The sequence below is a fragment of the Lutjanus erythropterus genome, chromosome 20, assembly GCF_056507025.1.
Source record: "Lutjanus erythropterus isolate fLutEry1 chromosome 20, fLutEry1.hap2, whole genome shotgun sequence".
Taxonomy (NCBI): domain Eukaryota; kingdom Metazoa; phylum Chordata; class Actinopteri; order Lutjaniformes; family Lutjanidae; genus Lutjanus; species Lutjanus erythropterus.
The window spans coordinates 8,527,019-8,553,476 of NC_139336.1; the positions used below are offsets into that span (position 1 = coordinate 8,527,019).

General features: G+C 38.3%; 2 protein-coding genes across 2 annotated transcripts in view; both read right to left on the reverse strand.

Moving 5' to 3' along the window:
* Positions 1-420: 420 nt before the first annotated feature.
* slc31a2 (solute carrier family 31 member 2) lies at positions 421-11,121 on the reverse strand. Its single transcript, XM_084745587.1, has 4 exons — positions 10,678-11,121; positions 4,615-4,681; positions 2,646-2,874; positions 421-1,776 (listed from the first exon to the last, which is right to left on the reverse strand). The coding sequence occupies exons 1-4, from the start codon at positions 10,684-10,686 to the stop codon at positions 1,611-1,613; spliced, it is 471 nt and encodes a 156-aa protein (XP_084601713.1). The 5' UTR covers positions 10,687-11,121; the 3' UTR covers positions 421-1,610.
* Positions 11,122-15,274: 4,153 nt separating this feature from the next.
* Positions 15,275-26,458, reverse strand: part of arrdc1b (arrestin domain containing 1b) — a 43,195-nt gene continuing 32,011 nt past the window's right edge. Inside the window, exons 4-8 of the mRNA XM_084746271.1 lie at positions 20,436-20,590; positions 19,875-20,057; positions 19,166-19,342; positions 17,771-18,236; positions 15,275-16,353 (exon numbers count right to left, since the gene is read on the reverse strand). Of these exons, the coding sequence (XP_084602397.1) occupies positions 16,289-16,353; positions 17,771-18,236; positions 19,166-19,342; positions 19,875-20,057; positions 20,436-20,590 (1,046 nt within the window). The 3' untranslated portion in view covers positions 15,275-16,288. The remainder of the gene's footprint in view (positions 16,354-17,770; positions 18,237-19,165; positions 19,343-19,874; positions 20,058-20,435; positions 20,591-26,458) is intronic.

The window sequence follows — 26,458 nt, forward strand, 5'->3', positions numbered from 1 at the left end:
CACAGTCCCCTTCAGGAACCTTCTTATGAATTTGCAGTTACATATCAGTTTTTTTCAGGGAAACTTTGGAACCTGTAAAATGAAGCCTTACCACATTTTTTGTTAGTGTCACGCACTCTTAAGGGTAAATTAGTTTCACTTTTGTGCCATCTGTAGTCAAGCTACAATGTACTGTTTAATACTGACAAATGTTATTCCTGTCATCCCTTCCCGATTTCATGAGTTAGTGTCCTGTTGTGAAATCATCTGTTGTCACTGTACCTAAACACATTTTGAGTTTGATGCTTTTAGATTAATACTCAAATCCCATGACTTCCATCTCCTGTTTATTTATTAAAACACCTGCCTGTGTGGTGTGAGCAGCTGTCTGTTTAATGCTCTTGTCCTCTTAAAATATGTAGGAAAATATGGATGAATAAAACCATTTCATCAACTTTATTGTTTATTTTTGTCAGCCAGCTCCTTAGAGATCACCTCCAGTGATCAGACATGTATTAATATGTGTCTACTGTCAGAATCAGTTTTAGAAATACAACAGAGAAGAGCAGGTTTAATCAGAAAACACATGAAATGTCAGTTGCAAGGCACTCAAACGGTTTTTCTTTGTATTGTAGTTTCATTGGTTTGTCAATGATTGCCACAAAATCCACATGATCAACTTTGACTGACCCCTGACTAACCAAGATGACACAAGTTTACAAGCTACAATCACATGATACAGTTCCTGAATCTGAGCAGCGTCTTATGACCTCTGGAAATCCTGGTTGCAAGTGCAAAAAGTCTGTTTTAAGTTTTTGCTCCAAAACACCTGAAAAAAGACAGAAAATTGCTACTCAGTGCTCACAAAATGTTGGTTTTTAAGCCATAAAAAACAAAAGTCGTGAGGTTGAGTTTCACTTTAAAGCTGCAGTAATAGTGTCTTATCAGCACAGTCGGAGCTCTTCTTTTCTGAATTTTGGAATCATCAGTAGTGTCACAACACCTTCAATTGTTTACTAAGGTCACTCAGTCAAGGTTAACCAGAAAAACAAAAACTGCAGAAGCAGCTGTAATATGGTACAAGCTGTGGACGACTCCCCGTGCATTTTCCCTCTTTAAATCTACTGTATACTTTCAGGATGAATGAACAAAAACAGAAGCGTTAAAGCGAGAAGCACTCTCACCCCCGGGGAATAAAATCCATTTTTCACATGCAGTACTCACTTACATGTTTGCAGAACATCATTTCCCTTTAGCACGAAAGACCAACCTCTTAAAATGATGAAATTATACACATCATCTCAATGATCAAAGACAAATATTAGAACTTGTCTGCTTGTGTGTCCAGTCAAAGTGTTTTCAAGTTATCAAGTGAGTCCCAAGGCCAGAAACGGAGACAAAAACTGGTGACAGATGATTTTGTGTGTGGAAATTTCCAAATTCAGATGGTTTTATGTGACAGGAGGTGTTCTGCTGAAGATTTCTCCCTCTTCTGTTGAAACCAAACAAACCAAACTGTGCACCGAACAATGGAACAACAAATTAGTCAGTCAAGTAGTTTTCCGTTTAGTATCCATAGCATGCGAACGGGGAAAAAAGCAAAACACTTGTCCTCTGAAGTGTCCATACCGTCAGATCTGACTCACGAGAGGGAATGAGATGAAATAACCAAGGACAGAGCCCACGATGACCCCGAGGAAGATCCAGGTGTTGTAGGACATGACGCACAGCATCAGCATGTAGCCCAGAGTCACCTGCAGGATGTGGAGCAGTGTCTGGATACCATGCAGCAACCAGCTGGAGAGGAAAGAGAGGAATACATGAGTCACACACAGTACAATAAATCTATACTACAGAATCATTACCTCAAATACTTCAGTCAGTAAAATGGGTATTTTTTGGGTTCAATCATTACTTAACAGAAACACCTGCAGAAAGAGGTCAATGTTCAGTCCAAGATACGTCTAACGTGTGAGAAATGCTCAACTCTGTTAACGGAGGTGCGTGGATACAAACAAAAACACACAGAAAGCCACACACAGCTACAAGAGAAAGCAGGGGAACGATACAAACTCAGAAATGACTGTGTTGATGAAGCTAAACTCAAATGATGATCCTGGAACACTCAGAAATCACTGAACGTTGGATTTCAGGTAGATTTTTCCATGCAAGCACATTTCTGCAAGAAAATTTTATTGGAAGTGGTCGGCATAAGTATGACAGTGTATTAGGGCCATTACAGTTTTTAAAAAAAGGAGTCTGGGAGGGGGCTAATGTTCTGAATAAATCTGCAGTAGAAAAACTTTCTGAGAGTGTCATACACACTCAAAATTGTGACAAAGAAAAAAATCTAAATTCATCAAAGTCAAATTGTGAGGTTAAAAAAATATGTATATTATAGAAAAGTGAAAATTTGACATAAAACATCTTAAGTATGACATAAAAGTCAAAATTATGATATAAAAGTCAAAAACATCAAACTGATATCAGTCAAAATTGATTAAAAAAACAAAAAACTAAATTATTTTATTTCCTTTGTTTTTATAGTATTATCTTAAATGCTATATTTACATTTTGCAGTAAAATCTATGAGAAAAGAGAAATGACCTCATTGTTTACATAAACAAGCTTATTTACACACAGTTGTGTTTCACCAGTGTCCTGACCTGTTTCTGGTGTTTGTAGTGGTTGGCGGTGACTCGATTGGGGTCAGCGAGGATTCGGAGGGGCTGCTGTCCAGAACGGAGCTGCTGTCGGTGCGGTACGACGGAGGAGGGGTGTACGGAGACTCAGGCTGAGCCAGCTTAGAGCATCTCCCCAACCACACCCTCCACACTTTGAGAATCTCATAGAGGACTGTCAGCAGGAAGACCACAAACACTGACAGCACCATCCCTGGAGAAACACACACACACCATCCACACGATTAACCAACTAAAAGTTTAAGAAAACGTGTGTAAGCTGCTAAAACTTAAAGAGAATGACTTGGTCAGCAGGAAAGGGTGCAATGTTTTGAGAAACTAAGGTTAACAAGTGTTGAAGATCTGTATGAGCTCTTCTTGATATAACTAGCAGAAAATGTTGCCTTCTATTTTCTATCCCGACTCCATCAACTACCTAGTCTTTTTCGACAAGCCCACACACAGCTGAAGCTTAAATGTTGCAAATGGTTTGATGGTGTGAGCGGCTCAGTATCAGCTCAGCACTGGTGTGCATTGTTAAAGCCAAGTTAGAGATTTAGCGAAATTTTCAAAATGTAAAGTTTCACTTTGAGTCTGGTGGTCTTCTTGTACAACTTGTTGGATCAAAATGCTGATCTTTCATTAACATAATAATTAAAACGCCTCTTTTCAACCAATCTATTAAAGAAGTAATAAAAGTAAATTGATGAAAAAATAGTTTATTATTTATGTAAGCTTATATTTAATTGAACAATATTGACCATTTTATGCAACAATGCTGCCTTTCAAATGTTACTTATGAACTTGTCTTTTATACAACTCATGAACTCAGAGTTATGAAGCTGTGAAAACCACAGGAGGGGGCCTTCTCTTGAGCATGGTAAATGTGACCCTATTTGAAGGCAGCAAATAATCAGTAACAGCGGCGATGGATGCATAGTCTAAGGTCAGTACCACCAATATGGCTGACCTCCAGATTGAGGACGCACTGTGAAAACACTCAAAAAGGACAAAGTTTGGAAGTTTGGAGCTGTTGGGAGTTACAACCAAGTAAACTGTCCCCCAACTATACAGAAACAAGGAAAGTTTAGGAAAATTCAATTAGTTTTGAATATATAACTTTGAAACTTCACTTTCATTTGCAGAGGGAGAAAACACAAGCAGCACAGCTGTGACATCACTTTTATTACATCTGGACAATTTTTTGTTCTCCATCCACTCAAGTTAGCTCACTAACTGTATGTGAGGAAGCGGTGTGATGTATAACAAATAATTACAGAACAGACTAGAGCTGGGTATGGAAGCACAATACTTTTACGTACTGACTGCAGTATATTCTAGGCATTGAGTATTTGTCAAGTAAAGAAACTTGGCATCACATATTTGGTCAGAGTTTTTGTCAAGTCTTGTTTATTTACTCTTTAATCTGACATTTTCAGATCTAAAGCATTATTTGCAAATTTAGACTTTTTCAATGAAGCAAAGTTCAGGACAACACTGACATAATCACTGACAAGTTTGTCATAAGTGTTTAGTCAAATGAAAAAAAGGGTTCTCATAGAAGTCATATTTACAGTCCACAAACTGAGGTACAGTTCTGTATCGTATGCTCCATCTTAATTACAATTCTTAATCCCAATTAAAGGGATCCCTATAAAAGACTTTTGTTCATGTTCATGTTGAGTTCATGTTAAAAAAAATCACTAAAAGATAGATTTTTTTTACACTGAAATTCTGATATTCCAAATTGCCAGTATAGCTCAGACAAATACTGAAATTACTGTTGGAAAGTGAATATGATGAAGGATCAAAGTTCTCTTGAGCAATCAGGAAACAGGAATGGCTGTTGACATGAAACTACATTAATTTTGAACAAGATGAGCTGGTTTTTCATTACTGGGGGCGATCTCTGATGTCTGAAAGTAGAAATGCTATTTGACACTTTGACTCTTACCTGCAGGCCCGTGCACGTCCCAGAAGTCAAACAGCAGCGTGACGCTGCTCGACACCTCAAAAGTCATCTAAAGACAAATGAAGAAAAATATTAGGAAACTATTAACATCTTGAAACGGCTGTTTGCTGTTCGCTGGTTAACTGCGCAACATAATGAACGCAGGACCAGGTGTTACAAGAACGCTGACCTCAGCCTCTTTCCCACCACCATCAGCCATGTAAGACCGAGAGCTGCTGCACTGCTCTGTGATCAGTCTGCTCCTCCTTCATTATCTGCTGCAGTGACTCACAACGGTTTAGATCACAGACTTAAACAAGTTTTGCTCTCTTTTTACTTTTCTTAAAGACACAGACACTCATAATGATGAAAAGCACTTCTCAGAACAAAATACAGACAGATAATAAACAACAGGCAGCCCCATCTTTAAAAAAACAGAACAGTAAAATATAACATGCATTAAATTGTGACTGAAACAAGACTGATCCTGAATTATCATTTCCTCAATTAATCTATTAGTTGTTTTGTCTATAAAATGTCAAAAACAATTATGAAAAATATTGAGCAGTGTTTCCCAAAGCTCAAGGTGATGTCCTAAAATCTCTTGTTTGACCACGACCCAAATATATTCAGTTTACTGTCCGAGAGGAGTAAAGAAACCAGAAAATATTCACATTTAAGCAGCTGAAATCAGAGAATTTTGACATTTTCTATTAAAAAATGACTCAAAACGATTACCTGATTACCTCATTATTTGGTGATTAATTTAATAGTGGACAACTAATCAATTAATCTACTGACTGTACACCAATAAACCACCATAATAAATTCCAAACAGTAGGTTGCACCTTTGGTGTCTTCCTCTCCATGGTTTTATTTGGCAACATAGTGCCGTGGATGACAACACGAGTTGCTGGTCCCCAAAAAGAATTCAACATTGGTAAAATGTGACAACACTTAAAGACAAGCGGAAACAACACTTAAAGGCAAAGATAAGGTTTACATGTTGGATGCAAAGCTTAGACTATCTTTAACCACCTCAAAAGAACGTACCCAAAATATTACGCAGACAGTCAAACAATGAGGGAATCACATGTGAGCGGATCAGCTTCAAAAAGGACTGAGCTAGGAACTCTGACAGGACGAGAGTCAAGTGCTGTAATTAGTAGGGCTGCAACTAACAATTACTTTCATTGGCGATTAATCTGTTGATTATTTTCTCAATTAAATGATTAGCTGTTTTGGTCCATAAAATGTCAGATAGTGGTGAAGAATTTTGATCAGTGTTTTCCTAAACCTAAGATGACATCTTCAAATGTCTTGTTTTGTCCACAACCCAAAGATATATATAACCAGAAAACAGTCACATCTGAGAAGCTGAGAGCAGAGAATTCACTTGTTTCTGTAAAAAAAAGAAAAAAAAGAAAAAAAATCCTCAAACCATTAACTGATTATTGAAAATTAATTGAATAATTTATTAGTTGTTGCAGTTCTAATTATTAGGACTTGAATGCAAGTCTAAACAATGTCTAAATTCTCGCTGAATGCACATACTTTGCTAAGTTTTGTTACCTTGTAGGTCTATATATTTTTAATTAGAGAAATTATGTTGGTTGTACAGTTCAGTAACTTCCAGAGCCAGGCTTAAAAACTGACATGAAAAAGAAATCTGATAAGATCGTGGGGTCATGATCCTCCCTGAAAAAAATATTATGATTCGACAGTTTTGCCATGTTGCCCACTCCTGCTCTATATTTTTTTCGCCATGCACAAAACCTCCTCTGTCCCAACCTCTCTGTCTCTCACATGCAACTTTTTGAATCCTTAAAAAAAATGCCAGTCCAAACAAATACCTATTCAGCTGATCTCGCCCCACAATTACAGGATGTATTGTCCCACAAAAGCACACTCTGTTCTACCCTGTTGCTGTAGAAGTGTGACTGACAGAGGAATGTACTGATTGTGTGTGCATGTTCCTCAGTCTGCTGCCCCGTCCCGGCCGACCTCTTTCCCCCTCGTCCCTGTTAGTTCACCACCTGTCCTGGCTGATGTCTCTCTCAAATTAAAAAAAATAACAAAGGCCCTAGTCTGATGATGCTGTAAAGTAGTGTTGGATCATGGGAGTTGTTGTCTTCAAGGTTAAAGAACCACCATTACAGATGAAAATCTACTGGATGTGACTCAGGCAGAAATCATGTTCATAAATGATGGTGATGTATTCAAGTTTTATTCGTGTTTTGTTTAATCATGTTTGCCAACGTCCTTCCTCACTATGTGATATATCATCTGGTATTTACCCAAAAGCAACAGGGGACCAAACGAAGCACACTGTTACCTTGAATAAAATGAGTTAGCTGCAACTAAAGATTCTTTTCTGATCGATTAATGTGCTGATAATTTTCTTGATTAATCAAATAGTTGCTTGGTCCATAAAATATCAGAAACAAATGAAAAATGCTGATTACAGCTTCCAAAAGCCCAAGGTGACGTCCTCAAATGTTTTGTTTTGACCACAAACCAAAGATATTCTGTTTATGGTTACAGAGGAGTAAAGAAACCACACCATATTACACTTAAGAAGCTGGAATCAGAGAATTCTGACATTTTTTAATTAGAAAATGACTCAAAATGATTGATCTATTATCAGTACAGTTGGCAATTAATTTCATGGTTGATTGATAATTGATTAATCATTGCAGCTACACATAAAATTATAGATTTCTCTGGGATTGGGCATTGTTGGAAACATTTGGGATATTGTAAGTACATTTATTTAAGAAAATATAACATAGATGTAGCATTTTTAGACATTTTAAAGCAGAAATGTTACATATTATTAGCTATTACATATATTTGGTCATCACCTCAACAGAGCAAGAAACATGAACAGTGAGACAATCAACAGGCTGTAAACGAGCCAACAATTACATAATTTATGTGAAGGTAAAACAAAGGTGCGCACACCTGTAATGTCAGTAATAATCACTCCTGCACCGAGAGGTTGGTCTGTAAACTGTGATGTTTACCACCTGGGCTGAACTGATACGCCAGATGGTTTGTTACACAGAATCATCTGGGAAGTTGTCTTTAGAAACTCTTTGGAAAAGGGCAGGCACTTTAAAAAAAAAAAAAAAACACTTTGCACGTGATTGGATGAATCATCTGTCTGTCACATCTAACTTGAAGAGAAGAGTGAAAACATCTTTTGCAGAAAAGCCTTCAAAGCTGTTCTTTGCCCTTCTTTCAGTTAAGACATACTCTACAGTTCTGATATAATTAATGCTATGACAGTATCAACCCTAACCTCTTCTGTTTGTTTGAGACGACTCGCTTCCATGGACACCTGTCACTGTCATACCTGAAACCATGTAGCAAGATGCTGATTGGCTACACTACATTCGGTGCAGATACAAACGGATAACTTGAAGCCTGGCAAGACGGATCCTTGTGTGATCTTGCGAATCCAGCTGCCTCAGCAAAAAAAAAAAATCATATTGCAATAATTTTGACAGATATTGTGATTGCAATATGATTTATGATTAGTGGGAATGCTTTTTTAAATCACAATTTTAATTTTAACTGAAAAAAAACTACTAAAATTATGAGTACATGACTTTTATTGGGATATGTGTAACATATTTTTTTTTTACATTTGCAAAACAATATTTGTAGGCCATGACATCTCTGCATCACTGCAGAACTTCATTATAATGCTGTTTTATCACACATTTTTCTTTTATCAAAAAATTGTAATTTGAATATTGTGATTTCAATAATATTTCTATTAATTGTGCAGTCCTATTTACAACAATTATTTTGCGCTGTAATTTTACCATTTGCCTTTATTTTCTCTTCCAAACAAATCTCATCATCTGACTGCTTGTATTTCTCACCCTGTCGGACTGATCTTTAGTGATGTCTCCATGCACCCAGATGTCTGCAATTAATTTGTTGAGTACAACGTTATTATTAGAAACAATGACCAAACCTACAAAAGGAAGAGCTGATTCAATCGGAGTAATCTTTTATAGAAAAAAGGTGAAAATGGGAACATATTTCTGCAGAACAGTGAGTTATTAACTTACTGTCATTTTCAGTTTTATCAGTTCCCCTAAAATCCAATTCTTTTCATTTCAACCCTGTAAAAATGTCTCCGACTGAAACAGAGACTCATGGACAAACTCAAAAATTAAATATGGTAAAAGGTCAAAGCAACAAGTCTACAAATTGTGCAAATGCGCTGCAATAGTGATTTAGATAAGTAAGCTAGTCCAGACAGCCTGATATGGATAACTTGAGTCAACAACCTAACTCCAGCCTGGCAGGGTGATCATTATGAGCTTATCTTCCAAACTGCTTGAGAACACCAGATATTTTCCGAGCAGGTGAATGTTGAACAGCAAACCAGCAAGGTGGTGTTTCTACTACAAACACTGCCCTGTACTCTATCAGAGGACCGTATCTGTGTTTTTACATGCTATGGCCCAAGGGTGTAAGTGTGTATATAGATTGGTGAGACACATCCTACTGTCCTGTACCTCCAGTATTTGCACAAACTCACATTATCTTTGATGTTAAACCATAAAACAACAAAATTACTGGCAGCGATACATTTGACTATTACTTAGCTATTATTTTCAGAGCTGTTGTTGTGTCCCTATCAAACGTTGAGACAAAGACTCTAGCTCATATGCACTTTACATTCATGCAGAGAATTTTCCAAGTGCATAAGTCTTGAGATGTTTCTCCAAACGGCCACCTGTTGGCTGCCTTTCATGTCAGTAGCATATGTAAACTTGCAAAGATTTAGTAGACTCTTAGATATGATATGTTACGGTTGGCGTGACAGTGGTTCACTTTGTGTTGTATTTAAGCCTCGGCTGCTGGCAGTGTTCTATGTTCTCTGTAATCTATCTTCACTGTTCTTATTGCATAAAAAGGTAAACCCAAATTTTATGCATATGGAAGTGTGCTTTTTATACTATGGCTTATCTGATAAAAAATTACCATGCTTTAAGTATTGCAATATATTGTATCACCAGATTCTTGCCAATACATAGCCCCAATTATCATTGGCATGCAAGAGCATTAAAGGAATGTCACAAAGTGGGGCTAGTAAACTATATAATTGGAACAACCCCTATTATTGACCTGATACTGGCATATCACAGCTTTATCTGTATCAGTATATATGTTGTCTGTTATCTGTGGAAATTAAAACTTTTTTAAACAGAATATAATAGATTGTTTTTATTTGTCAGCTTTATAGGCAGCATTTTATGTGTATTTGATCCATTTTCTTAGTTCAGATTTAGTATAGTTTGTTCTATTTGTGTTTTATATATAGCTATTTATAATTATTAAAAATACCAGTGAAACTTTACTGTTTCAGTGCTTTAAATCATTTTGAACAATAACATTTATTGTTAATTGTAAAATATCCTGCCTCCATTACAAATACTCGCCACAAATGTTAACCACTTTTGAGGAATCAGTGCAAAATCTGTCTGTTTATGTGTATTTCTATATTCTGTAGAGAATATCGGAAGACAAAACCCATTATGCAATTCTAAAAAGCTATAGTTCACTTTATAAAATGCCTAGCAAAGGTGTAAAGCACATGTGATTTACGCGGATTAAATGTAGGGTTGCAATAACTTGATATCATCAAGTACTGACTTTCAGTGGAATCATAATTCAATCCTGTGATCATACCCTGATATCGTTTTACAAACTTATGTCGTCCAAATGAATAAGTGCGAGCAAATTGTAGGCGAAAATTATAGAAAGCATTAGTGAAGGTGTTAGTTTTATATGATACTTATTTTAGTCATAATGTCCAACGCGTAGTTAAATTTAAACTAGGCTAAATATATCACATTTTTCAAGCTGAGACAGGTAGTGTTACTGTGCACTGTTCTCCAGACTGGGTCCACCATCTATGTGGGTCAGCAACCTACAAGTATTCGTTGTGTTCACTGAGTGACTTAACCCCACACCAGAAAACAATTTCAAATGCAAAATAATTATTCAAGTAACATATGAAGTATATGATATTGAACTTACGGACATCATGGTGAACTTGCTGAGTGTAGGCTAACACCACAGTTTCAGCTGTTTCAGAGTCCAGCTTCCCATTTCCCACTTGTCGGGCTGCGGTTGTTGTTCGAGTGCAGTCAAGTACGAGCCATTTCTCAAACGCACCACAGACAGAACAGTACAACCACAGACCCAGCTCCTCAGTCAGTGCAGCGGAACGAGGCTACCGCGTGACTTCGCAACGCGAACAAAGGGCTGATGGTTAGTGGAGTTTTTCCAGCTACTGGAAACAAAGACCACTGCGACCACGGACCTCGACTAAATAATCGAAATAGCGATAGTCCCATTCAAGTCGTCTGGGAAACGAAATGTAATCGTCGACATCGAGCTGGGTGGCTACAAAAGACGCATATCTTCATAATATAACCAATAGTTAGCTAACGTTAGCTAACCGAGGGCATTGAGGCATGCGCACCAACCACAGATTATCATAACAAACATTTGGGTCACGTGACAGACGGAGGTTACCGAAGGTATTCGAAGGCTTTCGGCACTTTCACAGTAAAAGCCCTGAGGATTCAGGTAATATTAATATGAGACATTTCCGTAATTTTGACTTCTATGACGTATTCCGATACCTATCTAGCATATTAGATTAACACATTAGAGCTTTCTGGAATACCCAAGAGAAACAAAGAATGTAGATATCATTCATACTCTAAGGAGACGCCTTTTAGTGTTGTTTGTACCAAACAATAGCCTGAACTTGATAGTGTGGGACAGGTCACTTTGTAATCTAGGACACTTAAATAAGGCTTTCAATAAAGACTGAATCACCTAAGAAGAATTATGGAAAAATGACAAGATCAGACATTTGGATGAGAAATTCATGTACAGAACACATAAGTCATATAGTCAATAGAAACAAGGTTGAGGTACACTACTTGCCTCTATTACCTCCCTTAACTCATCCCTTCATTCTAGTCACTCCATACAACTTTTTTACAGAAGCCATTTTTGCTTGAAATAGTAGAATAAACAAAAGTGTTATCAATGATGCTAATTAAGGTTCTGTTTCATCAAGGTCAAACAGAGTAAGGGTGATGATGCTGTGCATGTTGAGTCACTGGGAAGGCCCTGTTATGCTATATGGAATGGGGCCTTAATAAATACCATTGGTAACACCTGTGTTTTATCTACTATTTCACATCAATGTGGCTGCTGTGAAAAAAGGTCTATTGGTTTAGCTTCATCCTACTTCTCAAAATTCCCTCCCTGTCTCTTCCTGACACTGTGGTGTCATTGTGTTCTGTAACACATTTCACTGAGTCGTCACAGGATTTTTCTTCAAAGTCTGAGACTGTGGGCCTCCTCTCAGACAAAGCTAAAGCCCCTCACACTTTGTTTAATTGCTTGGTTTGGCTCGATTCCTGGATGTCTATGGAATCACGATTATGTTATTTCATTCTATAGACACTCAACAATTGAGCCAATGTAGCCTATATGTTGCTGTTTGACAGAACGGCAGACTCCACCAAATACACAAAAAAACATCTGTCTAAAGGTATTTTTTTAGTTTTCTGTCTGGAAAGAAGGAAAAACTGTACATATCCCCCAAACCAATGTATCTGGACTATCTCTTTAACTAAATCACATACATTCAAGTTATGTGATGTGATGTCCTTTTGATAATTAATGTAATAACTATTTTTTTCACTTCCATTCACTGAGTCTCCCTTGACATTGTTTGGAGTCCCCCTGAGGAGGCCCGTTTCCCATTTTTGAAACCTCTGAGTTAGCCTAACAGTAGGTCGTGAATATTTTCATATTTTAGCTTGAGGAAGTCCCTAAATGCCTATTTCCCCCATTTGAAGAACTTAAATGAGGGTCCCAGATTAACGTGTTGTCCCATATTCTCAATCATACTGGATAAAATGTGGCAACTAAAAGTACTTTTTCAATAACTAAAAAACATTTCCAACACTTTAATTCATAGTTCATTGCTGCAATAGATAACACACTTGATTTGATAACAATTAGGAATAGAACTGATTGGAATCAGACCTTAATTAGTATCATTAGTAACACTTGTGTTAAAACAACTGAGAACTTGTCTTGTGTTTCCTTGAGGATTCTCGTGGCTGTATTCACATTTTCCAGAAATGAAAGGCCATTTACACTCGGATCTAGCTATGGATCAGTTGTGTCTGTGTACTATTTAATCTGTTTTAAGTAAAAACAAATAGAAATCTTTGCTCTTAATGTAATGCACTTTAAATAGCCCTCTTGTGGAAAGGTGCTATAATACTCTTTCTTTCTTTACATAGAAGGAAAAAAAATAGTTTTGGAAAGCATGTTCCCATTTCAGAACCACAACTCTGACTCTGTTGACATAAACAACAAAAAGACGTCATATAATTTTATTGTTATACTGTACAGTACAACTTTAATTCTGCACTGTAACTTTGAAATAGTACATTTACTGATTGAGGTGCTACTATTAGTATCTGCATACTGCACCTGTAAACAGTTTACAAGTAGAAAAATACAAAACCGAACACCACTCATCAATATGAGGGAGGAAAGAATGGAAAAAAGAACACAGAAGAACACATGGGGCTTCATAAAGCTATAGTACCTTTTGGTGAAGAAGAGTTCAACAGAATGAGGATCGATAAAGGCAGCGTGAAATGATTTTAGGGAGCTGCTGCTGCAGCGTTCATGGAGATGAGAGGGATTGCACATATTTTCTAAAACAAGAATAAAAACAAAGCTTGACAGGTCCAGTGTCCTTGCTGTTTTTAAAAGCTACATTTGTATACATCAAGTGCACTTAGCACAGTCCACAGGAGATAAACAGGAAGAGCTGCATGAGCACGTCCTGACGTCCTCCCTGACAGAGAAGAAGAAAAGTCCATTACAAGCTCCTGGAAGGGGTGGCAGGGATCCAGAGTGTTTAAGGCATGCATTCACAATAATGTAGAGCTAGAATACCATGGTGTGGATGACTGTCAGATTTCTAACAGTAACAGCAGTTTGTCTGCGGAAAGCTTCAAAATAAAAGCTACAAAATAAAATACAATTTCTGTAAAACTCGTGGCAACATGATCTACAGTCAGGAGCCAACCACCAGTTTGTTTGTTTTCTTTTTTTCACAGAACAGACTTTGAGATTGTTCTAAATTCTGACTAAACTAAGACAAACACATCAACAGTCACACAAACCTTCCAAACAATAGTTGTGCTTAAGATTTTCAGTGGTATTAGTTTCCCACAGGAAAAGTACACAGCAAGACTGGGTGATATCTTTGAAATCATTATAATTATACAAATAAGGATGTTTTCTGTCAGTAAGACATGACACAATATGAAAATCAGATATCAAATGTGGAGTATCTATTTGCACCTGGATCACACAGCAGCTTTTTTATGTTTTAGGTTCCAGTGTAGTCAGGTTTAGGCATCAAAATCACTTGGTTAGGAAAAGATGATAGTTTGGCTCTGCCATGCAGGTGGAAATAGCCACAGCGGCTATTCCATCCTGCATGCAAATAGTATTGTTGGCTAGTGACACATGGACTACATACACCCTGGTGTAAATAGCCACATTGTTCACTACACTCCAGGTGCAAATAGTATCTGCCACAACATAACCTGACTTATGTACAAAGGCAATAATTATATTCCACTAGCTATAGAGTGACACAGTTTTTTACTGGTTATTTTCAGTTTTCAGTCACAGTTTGATTAGGTTGAGGCAACAAAACTATTTGGTTAGGTTTAGGGAAAGCTCATGGCATGTAGGTGTAAATAGCCACATTGGCTATTTATACCCCAGGTGCCAATGGAATTGTTAGCTATAAAAACCTGGGTGCTTGTCTCTGCTATGCTAGGCTACATACACCTGGATGAAACTAATTTTCTTCATTCCAGCTTGCTCATATGAATTAATTTGGACAAGAGAAATTTGTGGAAAGGTAACATAATAAGATCATATCATGATATGATTGTACCAAATGTTAACTTATCACCCAGCCACTGTACACAAGAAAAATGTCTCTAACAGATAATTTAACACTGACACTGAATCACAAACAAAGGTCGAGTGAAAGCAGAACTCAAAACTTAGCATGTTGTCCAGATGAGCTCTGTTTCACACATGCGTACACACACACACACACATATACACACACCCACACGTGCACTCAAGAAACCCACGCACTCAAATTGTAAAAAGTGCTGTGTCGTGCACATGTATCTGCATCTGCACTGACTCAAATTTCAGAGATTCTCATCAAGAATGTAACACTAAAAGAAAGTTAAGGCAAACATGAGAAAAACAACATATACACAAGATGTAGATACATACAGCAGAGCCCAGACACACGGACTCATCAGTATTTCAGTTTGCATGGCTGATTATGCTTCAGGACGCTTGTTGTACCAGTGATGACCACGGGAGGGCAGAGAAAGACTGCATCAATGCTGCAGTCCTCATATCCAGCTGCAGGAAAAACGAGCCTCATCTGCAGATACTCTCTCCTCTGAATACAAAAATGGTGCCAAAGCAAAACCTAAAACAGGGTGGAGGTACAGCAATGATATATAATCCATCACTTCCAAAGTATAGAGCATGCCAGTGCTCTTGCATGTGTTGAATTTAATTTTCTCAACATAAATGATCTTGTCTAGGAACAAAATATTCTTAAACACTTAAATTACACACGTTAAATATTCCAATTGTTTGAATAATGTCAATGAAAACAATATTTAAAACTATTCTGATTTTGTGTGACTGGATTATTCTTAAAGCCCCTGTGTGTAGGATTTCAACAATTTCTGACTGGCAACTTCTAGTGGTATTGTAAAACAAGACAGTGCAGCAGACAGCAATGCATGCTACTACACTATATACACACATAGACTGTACCAGTCTTCATAGGAACCTGTCTCATATTTCTTCAAACAAAGACTTGAACTATCACAATAACTTTTAAGATGATGTAATCACAGAAAGATCCTACACACAGATGGGTGAGTTAACTGGCTTTACAGACAAAATATAACCTCTGGCACAATGTTCTCCTTTCAATGTCCAGCACGAAGACAGCTCTGCCCTGCTGATGATGAGGACAACTGAGACACAAACAGACAGCAGTGGACCTCAATAACAAGTGCACAATTGGAGCAAGACTGCAAGAAAGGTCAGTGCTTGATCTCATCAAACACGAGCCCTCAGTAGGCCAAAATCATTTTCAAGGCATCACAGATGCAAAAATCCATTGAAAAAATGACGTTTTTTTTTTTTACCCTGCCCCATGAAAGAAGCATGTCCACTCACTGAATATTCTAAATGCTGTACGATGATCCAAAATACTTCTTTTAGGCACAGTGATGTTCACCCGCACTGTCTGACACTACCTGCAGGGACATGAGGTGACATTAAAACTTATATTCAGTATAAGATATGATCCCTTTTTTAAGTATTAGAGGACAAATAAACAATCTTTGGGGTGTTGGGGAATGGAGTTCTGGTCCATCCTCTTTAACCCAGCATGTCTCTGTCCTGATTTGTCGAGAGGCCAGTGCCATTAAGTGTGGGCTGGCGTGGCCATGATGATTCATCACCTGCTTCTTCTTTACTGTCTGCTGTTGAAACTGGAGTTGGCGCTACTGCAGCTTTCCTCGTAGGTGGGTGGGGGCTCTGTAACACACAAAGGCAAAAAAATAGTCAGTCATAAGTCATTTACTTACTTAAGTAAATGGACCTAAGTATTGGCAGTAAAGTGTACTTAAGAGTATCAAAGTAAATATACTAATTATGCAAACTGTCCCAATTTAGAGTTACTATATTCTCCTCAGTTATTGATATATAAATACTGATTTATTGACATGTACTGTACATGTCAGGAGCATTTTAAAGTTGTCAACATGAAGCTAATCTTAACAATATAGCTGTACTTTTGTGTAGTCTAATCTATAACAATTCTATTTATTAGGTATTTTATAAATATAAATACCTGTTTTAAATATGAAACATTTAACTGAAAACGAGAAACAGGTTCCTGGGGTTTTATGTCTATATTCTATAGTAAAAGAGGATATGCAACCATACTTGACAAAGCATTTTGAGAACTTAATTATTTCAATCAAGATAAAACAAACAAGTGGTAAGACACAATCTTTTTTCTTGATTGTACATGCTAACATCCTTTCAGACAGGCAGTGATGTGGGATAAACCCTTATTTTTGCCATCGATCTGATCCTGACCTGGGCTTAATGTGGTTTTGACCCTTTTTGGCGTTAATATGAAAGAGTTTCTGTAATGGCATTTATAGAATTATATATAGCATTATTGAGTTTCAACTGTGAATGCTTCAGCCACCTTATTTGATGAACTCAAAGTTGATGCACCACAAAAAGATTCATGTTCTGGTGTAGCTCATTAGTTTAGCTCTCTTGCTTAAGGAAGCATTTCCAGTGTCGGGTCATCCATCACTTGCTTTCATTTGAAATGTAAAAGCAGCTGTCTTCTCTAAAAGGTCTACGTTGCATTCAGGAGCACTTATGCTACCAAGGTGTTTACAGCATTATAAAACATAACTGGTGTCATATGTTAAAAGCTTCACATCGTCCATCAACACAACTGTAATTTCAGCTGGCAGCCATTGTGGGAACATCAGACAGAAACAAACGCTGAGGGCTTGTGACAGCTGAAACAAAACCTGATGGTAACTTTTTTGCACACGGAAAAAAAATCTCGTCTATTTTCTAAATACTTTGCAGGTACCCATACAGGTTTCATCTTTTGATAAAATGATGTAACTTTGTGCTCACAGCTCTGGTGAGCTATTGGCACCTGAGCCTTGTGATTGAGAGGAAGAACATAACAACACTATCACAAGAATTCTAACTATGACTCCTAGCTCAACATCAGCCAGGATTTATCTGAAATCTTTACAGAGACTGAACTTCAGACAACTCATTACTTGATCTGATTGTGATGAAAACATAAAAAGGATATTTAAAGCATTGACTATGATAAGGATGACAGACTTGTTTGAGTATTTAATCAGCCATCAATCAGATTGTTTTTTGTTTTTTTTTTAGAATAACTAACCGTGAGGGTAGTCCCAGCTGCTGTACTCTGGAGGGAGGATGAGAGAACAGGATGTGGGGACCGGAGTCACATTTCCCTCAGTGAAGAAAGGTATGGTGGCCCCCGTGGACACGCAGAACAGGGGGGCGGACGCATCGGGCCGTCTGTGGCTTGGAGGAAGGGCTGCGCCAGGTGCGTGGCTGAAGGCGCTGGGGGACATGGTGACCGGCTGACCTGAGGGATCCTGCTGAGAGTGGCTCTTGGTGGGAATCTCCTCGCTGGCCATGCCCCCTGCACACAGCCCCTCGTCTGGCTCCTCTTCCTCCACCGGCGGAGCGCTGGGTGTTACACCTGCCGCCCTGGGTGCGATGCTTGCACAGCAGTTGACTGGACTGGGGGGCATGGTTCTCGACGGAGACAGGTTCACAGCAATGTTCCCGATGTAGATGGGCAGAGTGACGACTGCGTCTGGAGACTTTAGTGACACCTGGAACACAAACATGACTTATGAAGAGAGCCCTTGGTATAATTTCAAATATATTCTTACATTTTTAATGGCATGAGAAAGCATACTATATTGAATATTAAACTAAGAGAGGGACGGTACTTTACAGTGAGTTGGCACCAGCAGGAACAAAAAAACAAACATTAAACAGCGTTGTGTTTTAAAGAGATAGTTTGGATTATTTGAAGTGGGGTTGTATGAGGCACTTATCCATAGTCAGCATATCAACTACAGTTTGTTTTTTTGCCCCCAGTTTGGAGAAGCAGAGGAGTACCAGCACGGAAGATAAGCAATGTACTGGTCTGGGGTCAGCAACAGAACATATTTTAGACACTGCTCTCTTGCTCAACCAGACTCCATTGGCAAAAACAGTCATTTTACCTTACAGAACAGAGGAGTTGCTGATCTACCGCTGCCTCAATCTGTTAGTTTTTTTGTGATATCGTGTAGCTTCAGTGAATCTGAAATAACTTTTTAAAACACTGAATTCACACAATATCAAAATCAAACTAACCAATTTGAGGCAGTGGTAGACCAGCAACTTCCATGATCTGTGAGGTAAAATTACTAATTTTCGCTGTGGAAGAGAAGACTGTCTGATGGCAAAGTAAAGCAGTGGAAACATTTGAACTATGCATTTAAACTGATATTTATTTTTTTAAGCAGGCCTTTTTTATATGGCTAAAGTACATTTTGCTGCTTACCCTACAGCAGTACATTGCTTATCTTCTTACACCTGTACTGCTGCTTCCCCAAATTGGAGGCATGCCAACCACCATCTACTGTATTTAATGCACTGACTCATACAAACCCACTTCAAATAACCGAAGCTGTTCCTTTAACTACACTCCATCAATTGAAAAGAAAACAAACTTTGGCAGCTGAGTTGACAAGTCAGCACACACACTGACCTGAATGAAATAGTCGATGTCTATGAGGCTGCAGCCGGCCAACGCTGACTGAGGAAGAGGAGGGACGATGATCTGCTCTCTCCACTCTGCGTGTTTTCCTGCTTTTACTCCGGCTCCCTCCACCTCGGCGATGGTCCGCAGGTCAAACACAGGCCGCTTGGTCTTATAGGTCACTTTCTGGTTTGAGAAAACAGACATAAAAAGATGCGACGGTGGCTTCAAATCACCTTTTACTTATTTCAAGAAACGCGTTCCTTTGAAATAGATCCAGAAAACCTCTATTACTGTTATCTTGAGAAGATTTTATGTGCACCCATATAAAGGATTAGTTCTATGAATGGTTATGTTTGAAGCTTTGGAGTCCCAGTGGAGATTTATAATACATCTCTTAAAGGTCAATACCCTCTAAAATGGACATTTCCAGGGGGCAGTGCACACTGGCTGTGCTCAGAATAATGGTATTTAGGGTAGGGCAAAGACACATCTGCAGGTTGGAGAGGAGGGGTGATGTTTATGGTCTTCGCTGTTGTGTTTCTCATTTTTCTTATTTTATTTAATGATCTATTTTCTTTCTCATCACCTGAAAATCCAATAGAAAATCTGAAAAACTAAATCATATTCACAGGGAAAACTCACCACAGCAAGCCTGTTGAGAGAAAGGTGTGGTGGCAACAAACACAATCATTACTGATTATATTCAATAATCTACCTGTATGAGACTGGCCAGTACACATCCCGTGTCCTTCCCTGACTTGTTGTGGATCTCAGTGGCTAACTTGATGACCTGACCGGGGATGTAGCCCCTCAGGTCACTGCGAGCTTTCAGCATCAGGGTCCCCGTCTTCACCAGGAGGTAGCTGAACTTCTTAGTGGTCACAGCGTAACTCGGGTGCTGCGGAGACAGAATCGCAGGATAAATGTTTGTTTGTGTGTCATTAGCTGATGCTGTGCTGATAAGCTCTTCCTGCTTATTCCCACAGAACCATAAACTCTGACAGTCCTGATGGGAAGAGAGTGAATGATAAGTAATGCAGGGGGTGGAGGTAAAGGAGAAGATCAAATAAGTCTTGACTAAGACAAAGGTTGATCAAATAAAAAGGCACATTACAGCATTTCAAAGTCGCCTCTTCTCTTTCTGTCTCCATGAACAAATTTATTCACTCCTAAATCCACTCAGCAAGAACAGGATAGCAAGGTTTAAGTTTGTAATGGAATAAAATGAGCATACAGATAATTAAAAAGTAGGGAGATTTGTGCACCGAACACTTACTTCAATGTCTGGCACCTCATTGAGGTTGAGTAGGTTGAGTAGGTAGAAGGGCCTCTGGGCTTTGTAGTCCTTAGAGAAGCGGGGCGTGTCGATGACCGCCCTCACACGGTAAATGATTTTCCCAAAGGGTCCCTCATAGGAAGTCGGGGTAGCAACTGAAGAGAGGATTGGGGAAAAAAACAATACAGACATGACCATGAAAAGGAGAAAAAGGAAAAAAATGATGAAAGAAGAGGTTTGACTGATATTTAATTTGTGTTGCACCAGGAGTTCAGTCAATTAACAGCTGTTCTTTAACAACAAATAGCAATAATGCAATGCCTAAAAAGCTAGATTAATCAGGCTAAAATTTAAATAGGTACTATTTTATATTGTTGCTAGTAAGAGGGAGACAGAGGTAAACTCTTTGTCCTTATCCATGCTGGCCTTTATCAGAGCTGCCACAAGATGTAAACATCTTTTCAGACTGATCCTGCACATCTCATCTTGAATTGAAAGGACACACTGATTGTTTTTGTGACTTGAAGGGCAGTGAGGAGGAGGACACAGGGAGGGAAAAGGCTGGAGGGAAGGAAATTTAAGGAGAGTGAGATAAAAATAACTATTTGGGGAGAAAGAAGTCAGACAGAAGGAAGGAGAGAGATGTTCAGAGCCAGAGGGGCGTAAAAAAAACACGTCAGATTAAAAAGCTCTTGTGATATTGTGATCGGTAAAAACAATCTGCATATAAATTCACAAACGGGATGTGATTAATGTGTTGTCAAAATAAAAGCTGAGGCACGCTCTCACCCGCACTATTCTAATGTGGTCCCTTTTCTCCTCGATTCTCATTCAGATGTTAATGTCAGCGAGGCAGACGGCTGCTCCGGGGACAAGTCTGCTGCTGCTGTCAATAGGAATTAACCACAACAGGTGGGTTGTTGTTTTGTTTTGTTGCAGACAGCTTGGGTGCAGAAACAGAGCTGTGGATGGACTCACTGACGGGGGGCAAACAGAAGCACCAGACTGACTCTCCCTGGAGACAAACCACACAGAGCTGCTGCTGAAAGTGGCAGAGGATTGTGTTGCCTGACTTACTCCTTTCAGCCCAGACAAAGAACTTCCTCTGACTCTTTAAGCTGCTGTTGTACTTCAAGGGGCTAACTTAATTTCAACAGGCAGCGCCTTTTCTTTTCAGAATGGACTTGTGTATCTAGGAAGCTGGTGAACGGGTTGATATGGAAAAGAGATGTTGGCACCAATGTTAAAACTTAGCAACATTTGTTTTCAAAGTGAGAATCATTCCAGTGGATAAATACTAGCTAGGAAATTTGGAAAATTAGGAAAATTAGTTCCTCTCAGGATGAGTTGTAATCCCTTTGGTGATGGCCTGACTTCTGAATTAGTGCCATCATTGAGTCAAAATTACATTTAGTAAAAACAACAAAAAAGACGTCAAAATTCTCTCATTCCAGAGGAATATTTCATCAGTGTGGATAAAGGAAAAGCCTGGCTGATTTTGTTAAGCCTGGGTAAATTAAGTGAGATCAGTTCTATGACTGTGGCTTAATGGTATCCCTGCTCAGTAACCATGGTAACTGATACCCCTGAGCTAGCCTGCTCCGTGGCAGGCTAACTGTCAAGCTTTATTTAGCTGTGCGTTAAAGACAGTCCCCTCAAGTGTCTTTTTGTGTTCGCATCACTTATGTCTGTGCAGAAGCACAAGTTTAGACCCTTTTCTATGTGACCAAGCACAAATTTATGTTTAATTTAGTGTCAAAAAAATGTAATAATTTTTTAAAAGTTAGGAAAAATCATTTGTCACAAATTTTACTGTCTTCAAAAGCCAACAACACCCTTTAATTTAAAGCTTAACATTTATAGTTTCAGGAAAAACATGTGCCAAAGTTGTTTTGAAGTTCAGTTACTATTTCAGTTATTTTTTTTCACTCACTCAATTCTGTTCATGCTGTGAAGACACATAAACATCAAGTAAGCTTATATATTATCTCTAAAACGATTTTAATGTCTTGTTGCCCTTTTGCCACATATTACAGCTGAAGATGGATGAGAAAAGAAGGACTGAGAGAAGGAAGGCAACACGTAAGTTGGTCTTGGGTTAGAACTGAACCTGTACTGCTGCTGAGGCCTCAGTACATCAAACAGACTCCACCAAGTGAGCTACTACAACAGGGCTAGGAGCACATTATCTTTGCATTTACTTTGTCTTTTTTTTTTTTACTTTTGTTTTGTTAATTGTGGCAGTATTGGCCTTTTTCCATGATTATCCCTTTAATATTCTTCATACAGTTTAAGTAAATCACCATAAATCACTCTCATTTTCCCTTCTTTTTCTTCTCCTTCTTCTTATTTTTCAACAATCAGCTGTTCTGGGCTGTTTCTGTTCTCTGTGCATGCTCACAATGCAAGCTTGTTTTAGTGTGGTTTGATTTAGCGTTATACCAGGCTAAATTGGAATTTGAAGTTAATTCAAGCCAGGCTTTTTCCCTTAAGAACAGATGTATTTATTAGCCTTGATGGAATAGATGGAATATCCCCAGGCTTCTTAAAAGGTAAAATTTTCTAGGTTTTGAACTTTTTGATGACAGGAACCTCTTTAGGTTGTTAGCAAAATTAGCAATTGCTCATTAGCACATACTAGCATGCTAACACACTAAAGTAAGATGGTGAACATGGTAAGCATTACCTGATTTACATGAGCAAGTTAGAATTATCTACATGATGGCATGCTAATGTTAGCACATACAGTAGCTAAAAGCTGTGCCTCACCTGTGGACTCAGTCTTGTTTGGATGTGATAGTTACATCTAAACGTCATCCCAACAGTATTTAAATGACTAAATTTCAACATGTATCACTTTCTAATTACAAGTTGAAATGTAGTCATTGAAGTGCTGTTGAAACAATTGTTACATGTGTATGTATAAATGTAACATAGATATTTTTAAAAAAACTTTCATCCAAATTCAGCCCAGTTTAACTTTTGACCTGTTAATCACCAAATCAATGCCACTGTCAACCAAGACTGTCCAGGTAAACATTTTTCAAATTGTGCTCGAGTTCCAGACATGTTCCACTAAAATTAAAAATTTAGATCCCAATCTCAGTGGTGGACAGATCAAGTAGAGAAGGTTTTATTGGCTAAACAGGGAAGTAAGAAGGTTGAGAGAAGAAGCCCTGTTTCAAAGCAACACTTGTCTTCAGATTTCAAAAGGTCTGGCTTGTCAGGAGAAGCGGCACATTTTTCACACATATTTTTTTTTATTGCAGCCAATAACACCCCCAAATTCAGTATTTAAGATTATTCATTGTCACTGTGCTGCTGTAAGACCACAACACAGGATGTTCTGAAATGTATCACAGTTGACAATTTAATTTCAGGAATCAACAGTGCGATAGGAGGACATTTTAAGATTTTAAGGCTTCCTTTGTGTTCATCTGTGCAGTTAGATAACCAGCTATTCACTGGTTATTCAGGCTTATTCTATGAAAAAAGGATGCTTACATGCAGGGGCTCATCTACAAAGGATAACAGTTTGTGGCACTTGATTAAAGTGTATCACTTGTTTTCATCTCCTTTATTCTTCTCTCTTCTCTTCCTGAGCTTGTATCTTGTGTCTCTTTGGAATGAGGCCATCCACCACTTCATCTAACCCCATTTATCCCTCTGAGTGTCCTTGTACTGAGTTTATCTCAGCCTACAACTTCCTCTTCTCTTTGAATTTCTTTGTTCCCGCAGTGAGAAATGATAAGGCTGGAACAACACCTGATGCCTCGACTCCAGATAAATGAGCTGGGCTTGTCAGAGGAACTTCTGTTAGTCCTTCTATGTACATCTTTGTTTAACAAGACTAGGTCGAAAACCCAGTGCTATGCAGTATTGTGGCCAAACTGTTATAGTCAGTGGTAGTTTCTATCATGACAATTACTTGATATTAAAAGTTCATCTGTAGTTTTCTGTTGCTGTCCCAGTAATACTTGGCTTTGTTCAGACTGCCAGGCCAAATCTGTTTTTTGGCATACCCAGATTGTTTCCAGATTGATTTGAGAAAGTCTGGAAAGCAAAAAGCCACATGCAACACAATATTTGCAAATCAGATCCAAGCCACATTTGGAGGTGGTTTAAAATATGACTGCAATTGGATTTCAGAACTATCTCTGTCCACATGCTCTGGGCACTCAAATTGGATTTCAAAGTGTCTTTCGCATCACTCATAACACAACACATAATGACAACATTAAATCAAGAAGTGCATCAGAGTGTCCCTACCTGTAAATGAGGTCTCTACCTCAGTGCATTTACGAATAAAAATTAAGGTTTAATGAATTATAATACAGTGACGGTGGCTGAGCTGCCATGCCCATCAGAAGCAAATTGGGGTTCAGTGATCTGTTCAAGGACATACTGACCCAGCATTAGGAGCTGAAATACTACTGTTGTGGTATTTGTACTGTACCCACCATAGTTGCATTAAATGAAAGGAAGAAAGAACTGTTTTTTCAGTATTTGTGGTGGGGTTATAGGCATTATTCACTTTTTACTTTCTGTAAAAACAACTTTGAACCATTACTGTCAGTCCAATATTCTCTAAAACACATTTAAACAAAGTTTAATGCCTCTATCTCTCTATCTTTGATAAAAAAACTGCTCTTAAGCTGCTAACTCATGGAAATGTTTTTACACTACATATCTGGTTGATTGCTCAAGAGTTGGTTCTGGTTAGCAGGTTATTGATTTCAATAAAATGGAAGATGATGGTGTAGATCCTGATCAAGTACAGATACTTAAGTTGTTAGAAGATTTCTTAAAATTGCAAGGTTACTGTACTTGTGTGTACTCATTCCAAGTAGGAGAAAATTTATTGCCAACTTTTTTGGTAATCGATTCATCGTTTCAAGCAAAAATGACAAATATTTACTGGTTCCAGCTCCTTATAAGTATGGATTTGCTGCTTTTCTTTGTCATATGTGATAGCAAATGAAGAGTCTTTGGATTCTGGACTGTTGGCTGAACAAAAGAAGCAATCTGAAGACATCACTTGGGCTCTGGGAAATTCTAAGGAGCATTTTTCACAATTATTTCACATTTTGACTAAATAACTGTCAATTAATGGTGAAAACAATCAGCAGATTATTCAAATAATGAAAATAATCATAACTTTCATCTCTCAATTTGTGCTTCTATTTCATTAACTACCACACTTAATTGTTTTTTTATATCATATGTACATCACCATGACTCTCTATTACTGTATGTATTTTATGTGTTTTGATGCTGACATGTTTTCATGTCTACACATGAACATCTCTCAAAGAGGATGAAAAACATGATCATTATCATCATTATCTCTTCACATGCTGTGTTGAAAGTCAGGTACAATCACTCTACCTTGCGACTTGATTTGTAGCAAGTGTATTTTTAAGAAACTCAAGAGCATCACCAGTCTGTTTGCTGTACCAGCAGGGGGCAGCAGGAGACATCAGATTCTCCAATGAGTCACTAATCACTACACAATAGTTAACATGCCCTGTGCTGATGCTCTCAAGTCTGAGGGCCTGACAGGAGGGGAGGGCGAAGCATGGGGGCATGAAGACCAATTAAACAGTGACTGCACAACAGGAGAGGGAACTAAAAATAACCATCCCACACCCCCACCTCCACCCTCCTGTGCTTCAGCCCACGCCTGAGAGAGTGTAAGATACCAGCGAGACACTATGTGTGCCCTCACAGGTGCCAAGTATGTTCAGTCTATCTTTGTGGTATTTGCACGGCTGTGGCGCTGTCATTTTTTTTCAGCCTTCAGAAAAAAAAAAATCAGCCACATTTAGAATGTGTTTGTGAAGAAGTGGAGTAAAGATGCATTCTCATGCTGAGGTATCACTATTGAAATGTTCCTGTCAGATCTCTTAAACATTAACTCTGTAATGATCCTTCACACAACATTGGTATCACAGATCTGCGTGTGTCTGCTTTGTGTCACAGACAAAGATCTTAGGGCTGAACACTTTGTAAGTACACATGCT

Bases quoted from the DNA above. Each gene is read 5' to 3' on its own strand.
- slc31a2 (XM_084745587.1), bottom strand. The intron at 2,875-4,614 runs GTAAGAGTCAAA...GTGTTTCTCCAG, and splicing joins GGACGTGCACGGGCCTGCAG to GGATGGTGCTGTCAGTGTTT. The intron at 1,777-2,645 runs GTCAGGACACTG...TTTCCTCTCCAG, and splicing joins ACTACAAACACCAGAAACAG to CTGGTTGCTGCATGGTATCC.